Source organism: Pelodiscus sinensis, chromosome 9 (genome assembly GCF_052426305.1).
Source record: "Pelodiscus sinensis isolate ZL-2025 chromosome 9, ASM5242630v1, whole genome shotgun sequence".
Taxonomy (NCBI): domain Eukaryota; kingdom Metazoa; phylum Chordata; order Testudines; family Trionychidae; genus Pelodiscus; species Pelodiscus sinensis.
Window position 1 is genome coordinate 63,241,650 of NC_143060.1, and position 13,045 is coordinate 63,254,694.

At 50.1% G+C, this 13,045-nt stretch overlaps 1 protein-coding gene across 1 annotated transcript in view; it reads right to left on the bottom strand.

Moving 5' to 3' along the window:
* Positions 1-13,045, bottom strand: part of PAPPA2 (pappalysin 2) — a 146,260-nt gene that overhangs the window by 7,652 nt on the left and 125,563 nt on the right. Inside the window, exon 21 of the mRNA XM_075936896.2 lies at positions 129-227. Within this exon, the coding sequence (XP_075793011.2) occupies positions 129-227 (99 nt within the window). The remainder of the gene's footprint in view (positions 1-128; positions 228-13,045) is intronic.

Consider the following 13,045-nt stretch of genomic DNA (forward strand, 5'->3'; position numbering starts at 1 on the left):
CCACTTGCATGGGTACCAGCCAGCTGGCTCTGTTCCAAGGTGCAGAGAAGCATGTGATCATGGGCTGTTTGAGCTCTTATTCGGAACTTGGCCCGTTCCCTTCTGCCTCCGGCGGGAAGCTCACTTACCTTCCTGGAGGACAGTGTGGAAGAGCAGCAGTCACCCCCGTCGTACTGGCAATACGCCCGGTTGTTGATGGTGTCACACCAGCCGTCTGCTTGGAAAGGCTAAGGAGAGAAAGGAGTAATTGCTGAGTGGAGACTTGAGAGGATGCTACATGAATGGAAAACGCATCCAAAGATCTGGAACCACAGGGCTTCAACCAAGCTCCCATGCCTCAGCAGCGCTGCCAAGAGCCCAACCCCTCGAAAGTGTCCCCAAACCAGCAGCTCATCAGCTGGCCAATGTGAGGCTCCGTTCTCAAGGGCCCTGGCTTTGGAGCAGTTCTGTACAGCCCTGAAAAGCCAGGGAAGTGTGCTAGGAAGAGAGAATTTAAGCTAAGCACTGGTGGGCCCAACCCAACCTCCCCGACACTCAGGGAAATTCAAATCCAGGAGTGAGCTCCACAGCCAGCGCTAACGGCCCAAACCAAACCTCGGCATCAAGTGTGGATGAGTCAGAACCATCTGTGAGCCGCAGGGGCCTGCTCTCCCATTGACTTACTCTGGTTTCATGCGACATCTCTGGAGTCAATGTCACGGTGCGAGCAGGGCCCTAGACTAATGGGCTGACCCCAAAGTGTCCTCAGCCCAGACTTTGGCCCTCAAATCTTGGCTCCACTTCTTGAGCGCAAGAGGCTGCGCAATTCCTGCCTATTGGTCACACGGTCAGCGCTCAGGACAGAACATGGTTAATCTGGCTGGAACTAAGAAGGCAGGCAAATCCATCCATGCTGCTATCACTTAGCTCCCAGGGGTCTGCAGGAGCACCGGGCAGAGTTACACAGCAGAGACCCTAGCCAAATCCTTTTCCTGAATGCAAAATGCTCCCACCTGTGCGCCAGCCCCATTGCATCTCTGGCGCACAGGAAAGGAGACCCGATCAGGCCCCCAGCCTCATCTCACCCCTCCTTCGAGGAATTTAGCAGTGTTGCTAAAAAAAATCCCCAGACTAGGTAGGCGTCTAGTGAACAGAGTTCACTCACAGGCATGGAAACGTTACCCCAAAGGGGTTTCAAATTGCACAGAGCTCTGTGACTGCCAAGCTTACCCTCCAACACACAAGTCAAAATATCCGCTACTGCTGGTTGGTTACGTAGCTCATATAATCACGGAAGAGAAATAACCAATTGGGAATGAGAAATAACGACACGTGACTTCTGAACCTAAACAATATTGCATGAATTCAAAGTATTTGCAACGAACAAGCTGGAACTGAGAACGATTTACTTACCTGAGAAATTCATGAATGAACTTAAATAGCACATAAATGTGAGCTCACGCTCAGGCCGTAATAGAAAGGGGGCAGCATTCATGGAATAAATTATTCGGAATTAAATATTCACCTGGCTCGAGTCTCCACACTGCTGGGTACTGACCTGCATCGAAAGCCCTTCGAAAAAATTATTCTCATCAGGAGCTGAACATATTAGAAGTACAGCCAGAAATCCTGTGAGATTACCTGGTCAGTTTTGCAGAGCAACGTGGATCTGATGGTCCAGTTGGACAGCCAGTCTTTTGAGCACTGATCTGAACCAAACTTCCAAACCTCCAAGGTTCACCCCCCACCACCACCGTTAGCAGACGCCTCCCCATCTAGGCAAGGGATGCATTATGGAGAATGAGCAGGAAAACACGATGGCGTTCGCCCCACAAGAGTGGAAGCCAAATGCAGAACCAGGCACCCCCAGTCCTGCAGCTCGACCAATGCAGAAGCAACGCTGACAGAAGTAACTATTATGGACGCAACCCAAATCCCTGAAGTACCTATAGTTGGAACCGCGAGGGCTAACTGACTCTGTATTGCATTCGATGAGAACCATAGAAACCACTATTTAATACTGGATTCAGCACAAGCAGCTGCTTAAGAAGCTATATCTGCAAATACACATAAACAGATTCAACCGTCTGCTCCAAACCCTACGGAAATGGGCACAACCACCTCAGAGGTGCTTGGGGAAGGGGGAACATGATCCAGTTACAAGTCAAGGCTTTCAGGTGGCTTGCGTTTTCTTTCTGGAGAGCGTCTGCCAACATCTGGAGCGCTCCCCTGAGGAAGTGGCGCATCTCCAGCAACGTCTGACTCAGATGTTCCCTCGGACGATGCCGGCCGTTCAGCACAGCTGCGTTCTGGTAGAATGTTATTGATGGTTGTGTCAAGCTGCGGGGCACCGATGTTAGAACAACTGGCAGCTCCCCAGATACGGCCTCTTTTGTCGGCCGCAGACTGACCCCCAAATCTCACAGGTGGTCGGTGTGGCAGCACTGAAACATACTGGGTGCCACTTGTACTGTGTGGACAAAGGACCTGTTTGTGCAGTAGCAACTGCTGGAAGCCATGTCCTGCGTCCCTGGTAATAACACACCAGCACCGTTTGACACACTTGTAGCTGTCATTGCTTGACTTATTAGATAATTCCTGACTTGTAGATGTAGCTCTGGCATTAATAAGTCCAACGGTGACCCGAAGTATCAGCTTTAAACAGCACGGCTGGGGGTTGCTTTGTCACGGTGTGTACTGCATTTCAATATGCTGGCAAGAAGCATGACAGCTTCTATGGTCAAGACTGCTTGTGTGTCGTATATCAGAGGACTTGCTTAAAAGTTTGCACTAGCCTTCCCACAGAGCCATTTGTGTCTGGGTGACATAGTAGGGAAGGAATATTTCTAGTACTATTTTTCTTCATGGATCCCTAAAACTTCTCAACTCAACTGAGCACTGTTGTCATTCACAACGGGCTTGGGCGGTCTAGTTCTGGCAAACAAATGTCATTTTTCTCCTGTTTGTACAGCTGGGATGGTTTCTATGAAAACAAACAAACTGGCCATTTGCAATGGGCTACTAGATACATCCACCGCTACTAGATACATCACTCCGAAAAATGCTCCTGCAAAATCAATATGCAGACATGGAAAGGATGTAATGGGGCTGGGTCAGGCCTGTTGGCATCCTGAGCATCCCCTTAGCAAGCGGCTGTATTCATCGGTCAACACGTGGCCGTCCTGGCGAATGCCTTCATTTTGGTTAGCCCTATGTGTCCTACAGGAAGCCCTTCTAATACACTTGTGCACAGTGTACTAGGGATGACAACAGGAATGCTGCATGTGACAGACCCTTGATGTATGGTCAGCTCACCTTTCTGTGGGTAAAAGGATGCCAGGTTAGGGCTGTCAGGATCTTTCCGCCTTCACAAACTTGAGCTTATGTGGGATTCCTCCTGCTTTCTTCTGTGATCAAACTATAAGCCATTACGTAATCTGAAATAAATCGACACAGTCAACGGATTCTGCCTCTGTTCCAGGTGGTCCTTCCACTAGTGCGGGCAGGCAGGAGAACCCGCCTGCGTTTGCATGTGCTTTTGAGTTCGATGTCACAGACACTGCCAGCTAAGAAGAAAGCCTAGCAAGGCATACACGCTGCCACTGTCACAGAAGCCTCCTCCCTCGTGTAAAGCCAACAGACCCCGGTCGTCAGCTGGAGGGATTGAACCTGCGATCGAAGGGGCTCAAGCCGTGTGCCTCGACAGCACGAACAAAAGCCAACTGGCTCTCTGCTGCAGCGGTAGAGCTGACTTCACTCTCCCTTGTCAGCGGACTCAGTGCCTCTGGGTTACACTGGGAGGGATTCCTATTAGGGGTTGGTGGTTTGGGACAAGGGTACATTTTCTCCTATATAAATACTGGATGAATTTCAACACATCCCATCTCAGACTTAAAGCCTCCTGGTCTATTTGGGAATAGTTAGGTTCTGCCCCTGTGAGCGGTCGTGAAGCAAATGCCATGGGCTGCTCTCTGTCACTTGGCATTGCGTGGGACGTACCTCTTCCAATTCCACGTGAGGAAGCACCACCTGCTTAGCTGATAGGCAAGGACAGGCTAAGGTGGTTGCCGTGGCCAATGGTTTTGCTTCCGGGAAAGCTTTTGGACACTCCTGTGACCAAACCCACGTTTGACCAGTAAATAGTTCAGTGCATGCACTACTGTTGCTGGGTTTGGTACAGACGGGCTCCGGTAGTTGATAAAACCCAGACATGATCCAAGAGGCGACACAGCCTTTGGTGGGGGAGCTTTCATCAGCTTCATCTGAGCATCAATAATGTGTCCACAGCAAGCCATGGAGTCCTTGAAAAATTACATTTTATGCAATTAGCTCGTGACCTGTATTCTCCTAGACGTTTTAATACCCTTTTCACGGCTTCCAGATGTTCATCATCACTTCCACGAGTCAGAGTAATGTCATCCAAATAACACTGTGTTCTCAGGACACCTTGCAACACTTGGTCCATTGCCCGTTGCCATATAGCAGGAGCTAAAGCAATACCAAACACGAGCCAGAGATGCTGGTACAGATCCTTCTGTGTGCTGACTGTGAGGTATGCCTTCGACTCTTCCTCAGTGTCCATCTGTCGGCAGGCCTGGGACAAACCAGTCTGGCTGAATCACTGGCCCCCTACCCCTGTAGCAAAAAGGTCAATTTGAGGTGGGGGTATTTTTTAAAACTTTCAGTACAGGATTTGTGGTGTCTGAAAACTCTCCACAAGCCCTTACAGCGCCATTTTTTTAAACAATTGGAATGACAGGCGTTCCCCACTTCTGAACGTATGCCCTACCTTTCCAGACGTTGCAATTCAGCATCTACCTTCGGGCCTACACCGAAAGGGTCAGGTTGAGCTTCATTTAGGCTTATTGCAGCCTTTGTGTGTTTTCGAGTTCCTATGCCAGCCGTGGCCAACCTGAGGCTCACGAGCTGCATGCGGCTCTTCCCCGCCTCCCCTCTGTGACTCATAAGCTGCCCCCCCCCACCCCATAAACGGCCCTCTCCTCCCAGCTCTGTGTGCTGACCTGGGCAGGAGAGCTGTCCGGGGCAGCCATGGAAGATGCAGAATTAAAAAAGGCAGCAGGAGCCTCCTGTGGCCATAAAGCTTCAAAACAAGGGACAGTAGTAGTGTTGGGTTTTTTTCTCGATAATTTTGCCCTGGCTCTTCGCGCTGGATCCACTGCTATCTTGGCTCTTTGCCCAGAATGGGTTGGCCACCCCTGTCCTATGCCCTCCTTGAATCCTTCCAAGGCCAATTCAATGACTGTAGCATCTTTGTAGATACCCAGTCCAGAGTATCTTCCATAAGCATTCATGGCCCCACAGGGCTACTCCCTCTTTCTCAATGGCATGCGAGTCTCACAACAACGAACAGTGTTTATTTGCAGCATTCCATCTGGCATGATTTTTCCTCCTGTGTGATTTTGCAGAAACACTGGTGTCTTCCTCAAGTTTGTGTTTTTTTCTCACGTAGTGAATGTGAAATATCAGACACAGTAGAGACTGTGTCCAATTCCGTTTTAAGCATTTTTCCCGGAGCCTCAACCAGATAGCCGCCTTGTCGTTTTTGCTCACAATATATATTGAAGCTGGCTAGGCCACTCACCTGGGTCTGTCACTACTCCAGCTACAGAACGTACTTTGATATTCTTTTTTCCATACCCTATGTTTGTCTCTTCGGGTACGTCTACACTACATGCCTCTGTCGGCAGAGGCATGTAGATTTGTTTATTCAGCAAAGGTAAATGAAGCCGCGATTTAAATGATCGCAGCTTCATTTACATTTACATGGCTGCCGCGCTGAGCCGACAAACAGCTGATCAGCTGTTTGTTGGCTCGCCGCTAGTCTGGACGTTCCCCCTGTCGACATCAAAGCCCTTTGTCGGCAGCCCTGGTAAACCTCATTCCACGAGGAATAACGGGGCTGCCGACAAAGGGCTTTGATGTCGACAGGGGGAACGTCCAGACTAGCGGCGAGCTGACAAACAGCTGATCAGCTGTTTGTCGGCTCAGCGCAGCAGCCATGTAAATGTAAATGAAGCCGCGATCATTTACATCGCGGCTTCATTTACCTTTGCCTACAATCCTAATCTACATGCTTCTGCCGACAGAGGCATGTAGTGTAGACACAGCCTTCGTGTGACAAACTGCTTGGCTGTGACCTTCTGCAACAGGCATCTTTAAATTGGCAGGCAGGAGCATGGAATCCTTTTCCACACGGACGACATGTCTGTCTATTGAGTGAACCGACTCTTGCTTTGTGGTACGTGGATTCCTACTTCTGCTTGAGCGCACTAGGCAATTCTGTTGCATCCCTTGTTGCAGTTTTCATTGCGACTCCAATTTCTATAGCGCCTTGAAAGGTAAGGTTTTCCTTCACTATGCTTTCATTAGGCAATCCACACACAATGCTGTCTCGTAGGGTTTTGTTAAGCCTATCCATAACAGCACAGTGTTCTGATAATCGTTTTAAATCGGTGGCAAAGGAGAAACTTAGATTCACCCTCAAGATGATTTTGCTGTTGAAACCTGAATCTTTCTGCTATATTCGGGGGCTTGAGTGACACATGCTCTTGAACCTTTAAGGTTTTATTGGCTGGCTTCTCTGGGGCATCAGACCGCACGCTAAACTCTACCGTTTTCCTGCCAGCTCACTCAGTACTGCTGCTACATACGTGGGGGTGTTTTCTGGGGGGAATCTCATTTACTTCCATATTGCTCTAGTCTCGCTCTCTCTCTAGGGGGCCAGTCCTTCACGATATTGCCGAAGGCCTCTGTTTTTCTGAGATAGCTTGACATTTCATCTCGCTGCTCTAAGTTTAGTTGTTGAGAGTATTGCTGATTGTAGCAGCCTCCTCTTCCCCCAGCAGGATTGCATGTAAGGTCACACGTTGTTTTGCTGCTCTGATACACAGAAGGTCCTTGAAATCCCCACCGCCAACTGGTGTGTGTTGTGGACCTGGCACAAATTCCTGATTATAAACACAGATACGCAGAGACAGCTGGGGCTTTGATGGCCACCGATTCCGCATTGCATAGAGACTGATAGCAACCCCTACAGAGCAATGGATTCAATGTAAGCTACTGCTCAGGAGACGATATCTGCAAAGTCTCGTAAATAGATTCTGCCCAATGCATTCCACTCTGTCACAATAACCACTCACCACAGCTGGCCCAAATGAGAACAACCTGCGTTGCCAGCTGTGGCCTCCCTTGGCTTGCTTCTGTCCTTATGACTGGACAGGAACAGAACCCGGGAATGGGCCGGTGAGGGAGTCCCTACACGGGCCCCCAAAGAGCTAAATTAGGCCAGGTTGGCCCAATGAAGCTGCAAAGGGGAGAGTTAGGCTGTGAGGAGGATGCTAATCAGAAGGAAGCTCACCTGGGAGGGGGCGTCTATAAAGCCAGGCGGCTGGCAACCGGGCACAGTCACTGTCCAGCTCCTCCGTGACTCAGCTCTTGGGGGAGTCTCTCCACCCAAGCAACAGCAGGCAGGCCGCGTGCCTGCTGCCCTATTCACTCTCACAGAGACTCAGGCCGGCTTCCTATTCGTGGCCCCACCAAATACCTCTCTACACTGGCTGGCAGGGGGACCCAGGCCTGCCCTCCACGCTGGGGTCCAGTCCAGGGCCCTATACGGTCTGCAGCTACACCCGTCTTCCTGCTGTCACCCCGGACTTCTTCCGACTGCACTTCTGCAAGCTTCTCGTTCTCCACCCTTCCTCTTTCTTAAGCCTGCTCGGTACACCCTTTCTCAGGGGGTACCTAGCCTTCCCCTCCCGCACCCATCCCTTCTCCATGACCTCAGGCTAGTCCACACTCCAGCCTTCTTGCGCAAGAAGCTTTTTCTGGAAGAGAGCTTCTGCAAAAACTTCCTGCACAAGTGTGTGTCCACACTGCAAAAGCGCATCAAAAAAGCAACATGCTTTTGCACAAGAGTGCGTGCAGGCTGCACGGACACGCTCTCGAAAGGAAACGGATTGTTGTGCACACAATGGCCACCAGGGCACCTGTGCTTTTTTAGATGGCCTCTTTTTGCACAAAAAAACCCCATTCCCTGTCCACGTCTTTTTGTGCAGAGCTCTTGTGCAAAAAGGAGTTATTCCTCGTAGGAGGAATACCTACACCGGCTAAACCCCTCTGTTCTTTCGTTTTACTGGCGCAAAAATGTGCGTGAGGTGTGAGAGCGAGGACAGGCGGGAAGTCAACAAATCAGAGGCCTAAAGCCCCACTCCCATTAACAGTAGCCTTTGCAATACCTCACCAAGCTCTAGGACCTAGCAGACAAACACGGTCAGAGCCAGTTCCTGGCCTCAAGGCCTTACACCCGACATGCACCAGAGAGGCGGGAGAAGTGACGTGATTGGTCCAGTATCACAGTGTTCATGACAGCCCATCTCCCCGACCCTCCGTCCAGCACCTTACCCACACGTGTTACACAGGCGTGGGCGAAGGCCTCAGGCTGGTATTAACGGGCTGCCTAGCTGCATTTTCCCCTTCTCCTCCCATTCACCTGTCGCTCTTCAAGGAGCTGAGAACAACAATAGCAACGACTTATATTTCTCTCAGACCTTTCTATGCCATATTTTCATACCGGACATCCATACCCACGTGGAAATGCCGATGCCTCTGCAGTAGAAAGCAAAAGCTGCTTAATAATGCTTAGCCCTTATATTGTGCTTCACGGACCTCCATGTATGCCCTCACAAGGGGAAACTGAGGACAAGATGTCGGGGGAATAAGCTGTTGGTCGCTGTCCATCGGGACTGGCAGTCGCGACTCCTGAGCGTTGGGAAGGAAGTGAACATGGTGTCCATCGAAAACCGCAGCGGCCATAGCCAGCCAGCCTGTAATTACCCAAACTGAAACGTGAGCAAGGTAGCAGTGTTAATACTCGTGCATTTGTGAAAAGTGCTAGGGGGGGGAGGTTCTTAATGGACTATGCGTGGAAAAAATGTAGGGTCTTTGTCCCCACTATGTGCACTAGCTCTGTGCTCGGGCTCTGCCACCTATAGCAGCACCCTAGTGCAGCACCCAGGGATGGGTGTGATGTGGGAGCTGAACTCTTGTGCGAGGTTCCATGCTGTCGGTTTTCCTTCAGCTCTACTCCCGGTGTCGTGAGTCACTGGGAAAACAAAAATCTCCTTCTCCTTTCACTTCCATATAATTATGGCAACGAATTGCCCGTCCCAGAGGCATGGGGCTCAAATGACTTCCAGATCATTTCTTGTATGCGGTGTCTAGGGATGGAGGGAGGGGGAAGGCTGAAGAGGGGCGATGTTTTTCTTTCTCTGTGTACCTACTTAGAACTAATTGCAATTCTCCTCCCCCCACAGAAGTCCCCACCCTAAACAAATACAGGTTCCTATGGCAACATCTGTTGGGGAAACTTTGACAGCTCAGGCTCAACATTACACTGGAAAAACATACACGAGGAAAATTAAAAAAAAAAAATCGACGGACGGAGCCGAAGGCTTGGAACAGCGAGAGGCCCAGTTCTGTGACCTGTCTCAGGGAATGAAACGTGCCAAAGCTCTGACCAGATACTGCAGCTCCGTTCGGTCCCCACCTCGTTAACGAAACGCACTACCTTGGCCTCTCGCATGAGGCGCACGACCACGGCTCTCCCGCTGACGGGGGTGCGTTAAGGGATGTGCTGAAAGAGGACACACGTTAACGTCAGGCGTCCGGATCGAATGTCACACAAGCTCACTATGGTCTTCCTACTTCCGACTGTGGACACCCTCTCCAGTCCAGCTACAATGGGGCAGCCTCCGCTGAGCTCCAGGGGGCTATGCGGAGGTACCCCAGCTGAGCTGCTGTCCCACCCTAAAGCAGTCTGGCACTGCCTGTTGTGCCCTGCAGCGGCTGCTCTCTACCTCTGAGATCTGTACCGTCACCGCACGCTGCATCCGGTAGGACGTCTGAATAGCCTGGAGTGCCTGTCGGGTCACCGGTGGGCAGGATGCGGCATAACGTCTTGGTCACAGCCCCCTTCACCTGAGCATCGGAGATCCTCGTAATCTTTACAATGCACTTACTCTTGCAGCACCCGCATGCAGGGCTCCACCCTGCCCTCCGCCCATCTGCAGGGTGTGTGCATCAGGGCAGGGCCCCTTTGCTGCTGGTAGCAAAAGGATACAACAGGCTCTGTCCTAAATCTCCCTGCAGGAGGGGCCGAGTGCCGTCCCTGCCCCCTCCCCCTCCCTCTCCAGCCTGGTGAGCAGTGACCTTTGAAGCCCTGGCCCCCTACAGCCCCTTATCCCCAGTCCCTACCTGCCTCTTCCCTGCTTCCTCCCCACCCGTCGGTGCTCCCTTCCCTCTCCCCTCTAGATGGTTTGCTGTGCAAACAAAATCCGGATCGTGGGTCAGATGATGAGCTGAGCGTGGTGGATGTGGATCGACACTTTTGTATCCACGCAGAGCTCTATCCACAAGGCAAGGCAGTGCTATTATTGAACTGAGGCACAGAGAGAAACCAAGGGACATGACCAAGGTCATGTGGGGATTCTACAGTACAGCAAGAAATCAAACTGAGGTCCCCCATGGCCCCGACTAGTGTCTTAACTGCTAGTGAGCGTTCCTAATTAGGTCTTGGTGCTGCATAATGAGGCGACTTTGAAAAATTACAATATCCAAATGCCTAATTTGCATTGCAACATTGAGGGTTACTTTGTCCTACAAACCAGCCATGAATCAGTGCCTCCTGTCTTGACAGATGAGATAGAGTTGGGGGGGTTTTGTTACAACACGGACGTGAAGCAAATCAAGACAATTGGCCAAAGCCAGATCTGGGGTAAGTCGGTGCAACTTTTGTTAACTTTTATATGGAGATAAATGGAAGCTCATTGTTTTTGCTTCTAATGAGACTGCATCTGGTTTCAATCTTTAAAAACGAAAAGGGGATCTGAACTGTTTAGAGTCGCAACGCACCAGTTCCTACACCTACCAGTTACAAAGGTGGGCCTCATTTCCCGCTCATTCACACCTGTGCCAAGTGAATGAGCGGCTCTGGCTACAGAGGTGTGAAGCCATGAGGTTCTAGTAGTTTCTCAGCCAGCGCCAGGATACATTGAGATGGACAGAGACAGGCTATTTTTGACTAATTTAGGACTCCTGGGGAGCAAATAGAAAATATTATGAAGGGAGGTTTATGCATCTCCAGCATTCATAGAAAAAAAAATCAATGCAAGCCGCTTGTTTGGATTCAAGCCATGGAAGAAGAGATACAACAGGAGCTGGCTAGTGCACGTGACCCAGTGAAAATGACTAGATGGGTTTCACGATCCAGAACCAGAGGCATTCAGGAAGGAAACAAACTACACAGATGGGGTAAATGAATTCGATTTTTACTCTGGCTCCATTGGCCAGCTGAAGCTTAAGCTGGGTTGGGGGCTGCTTTGCTTTGGCAGGGCAGAACAAACTGGGCAGTTTCAGTAAATCTCACGCCTCCTTTGTCTGCCCCGTCTATTTGCACTGAACGTTGTTCAGAGACCTGCCTCTCTCCCTGTGTGACTGTACAGAGCTAATGCAGCAGGGCCCTGATCTTCCTGGGAACCACGAGCAGCTAGAGCAATAAATAATAAATGACCCATAAATAAAATGTCTGACCCCGTAAACAGCCTGAACCCCCACTGACTAGAGAAGAGTGAAAAATAAAATTTTAAAGCATCAGGTAAAGAGGGAAGCCAGGAAAGGGCTGTTCCAGATTCCATGCCGCGCCCCACCCCGCTGCTGGAGTGTCTGCATGTTGTCTATTTAGATCATAAAATTTACAGAGCAGGAGCACTTCCGAGAACCTTGTCCGAGAGATGCCCTGTAGGGAAGAAAGTCTTGTGCAGCACACGCTTTCCAGTCCTCCACTCCTGCAGATTCTTGAATCCATGGCAGAGCTTGCTCTACACTTTGGAGACATACATAAGCTGCATGCCCATCCTGGGTCTGCTCTATTCCCCGCTGAAATTGGGGGAGGGGGGTCGTTCTACCAACATCGGTGCGGTTGGATCAGGATTCAGATCAGTTCTACAAGACCTTACAACGGGTTGAGTTACTGTGCAGAAAGTGACACACACCCAGCGTGACACAGAAAATGCACCAGGCAAATGACAAAAGAGGATGGAGCCTAGGGATGCATTTGAATATGAAAAATAAATTATGAATATTACAAATATCTGCCTCTTTGGAGCTGTGCCATGGACACTTTGATTAAACTGATTTCTTAGGCACTGAGTATTTGCTATACCGGAACAGATCTTTAGTCCATCTAGTTGCAGTACCTAGGATTTGGCAGTGGCATACACCAGATGCTTCAGGGGAAGGTATAAAAAAAAGTACACAGTGCACCCTGGCCAGTTGTATACTACCTCAGCAGGTGGGGTGAATTCCTTCCTCACTCCAGTTGCTGATTCACTTCTGCGCTATAGAATGGAGACTGAAATTGTCTGTGATTTCTATCCTGTTCTCGCTAGAGAATTCCTGATTCCTACCTCGCTGGAACAATTCCAGATTTAGCCTACTGTTACTGACAGCAACATGCATCCTGGTATCCTTAGTGATGCTGAATGAATAAAATCCCCTTTAAGGTCTTGCCAAGGTTACTGAAGCAAATTCCTCTCTTAGAAAATTGGGTAAACCGGGAAAATGCAGCCTCTGCATTGGCAGGAATTTGCATGTCCTTGCACACTTACTCTTTGACACTTCTGTTTTGTGACTTTATTTTTGCACATGTCCTCGCAAATCATTTGCCCATGCAAACTGGATAGGCAGGCAAGAAGGCTGATGAGTATCGGATGCTGTGCTTCTTGTCCACTGTCCCTTCAAAACCAATGTCAGAGACAGACTACTAGGCGGGAAGGGACAGAGAAATGCACTGCGAGGATGGAAAGAAAACTCAACAGTCCACGAGCCACATCAGACAGTTGCTAACATGAACAGCCAAAGAGGAAAGGGAGCTGCCATCTTGTCACAGTCCCACTCTACCACCATCACTGTTCTTGCTACTGCTCTTCTAATACCACATCCTCACTCTTTACCGCGCTTGGTACGGTCACAGTTCCACAGCTACCCTGGC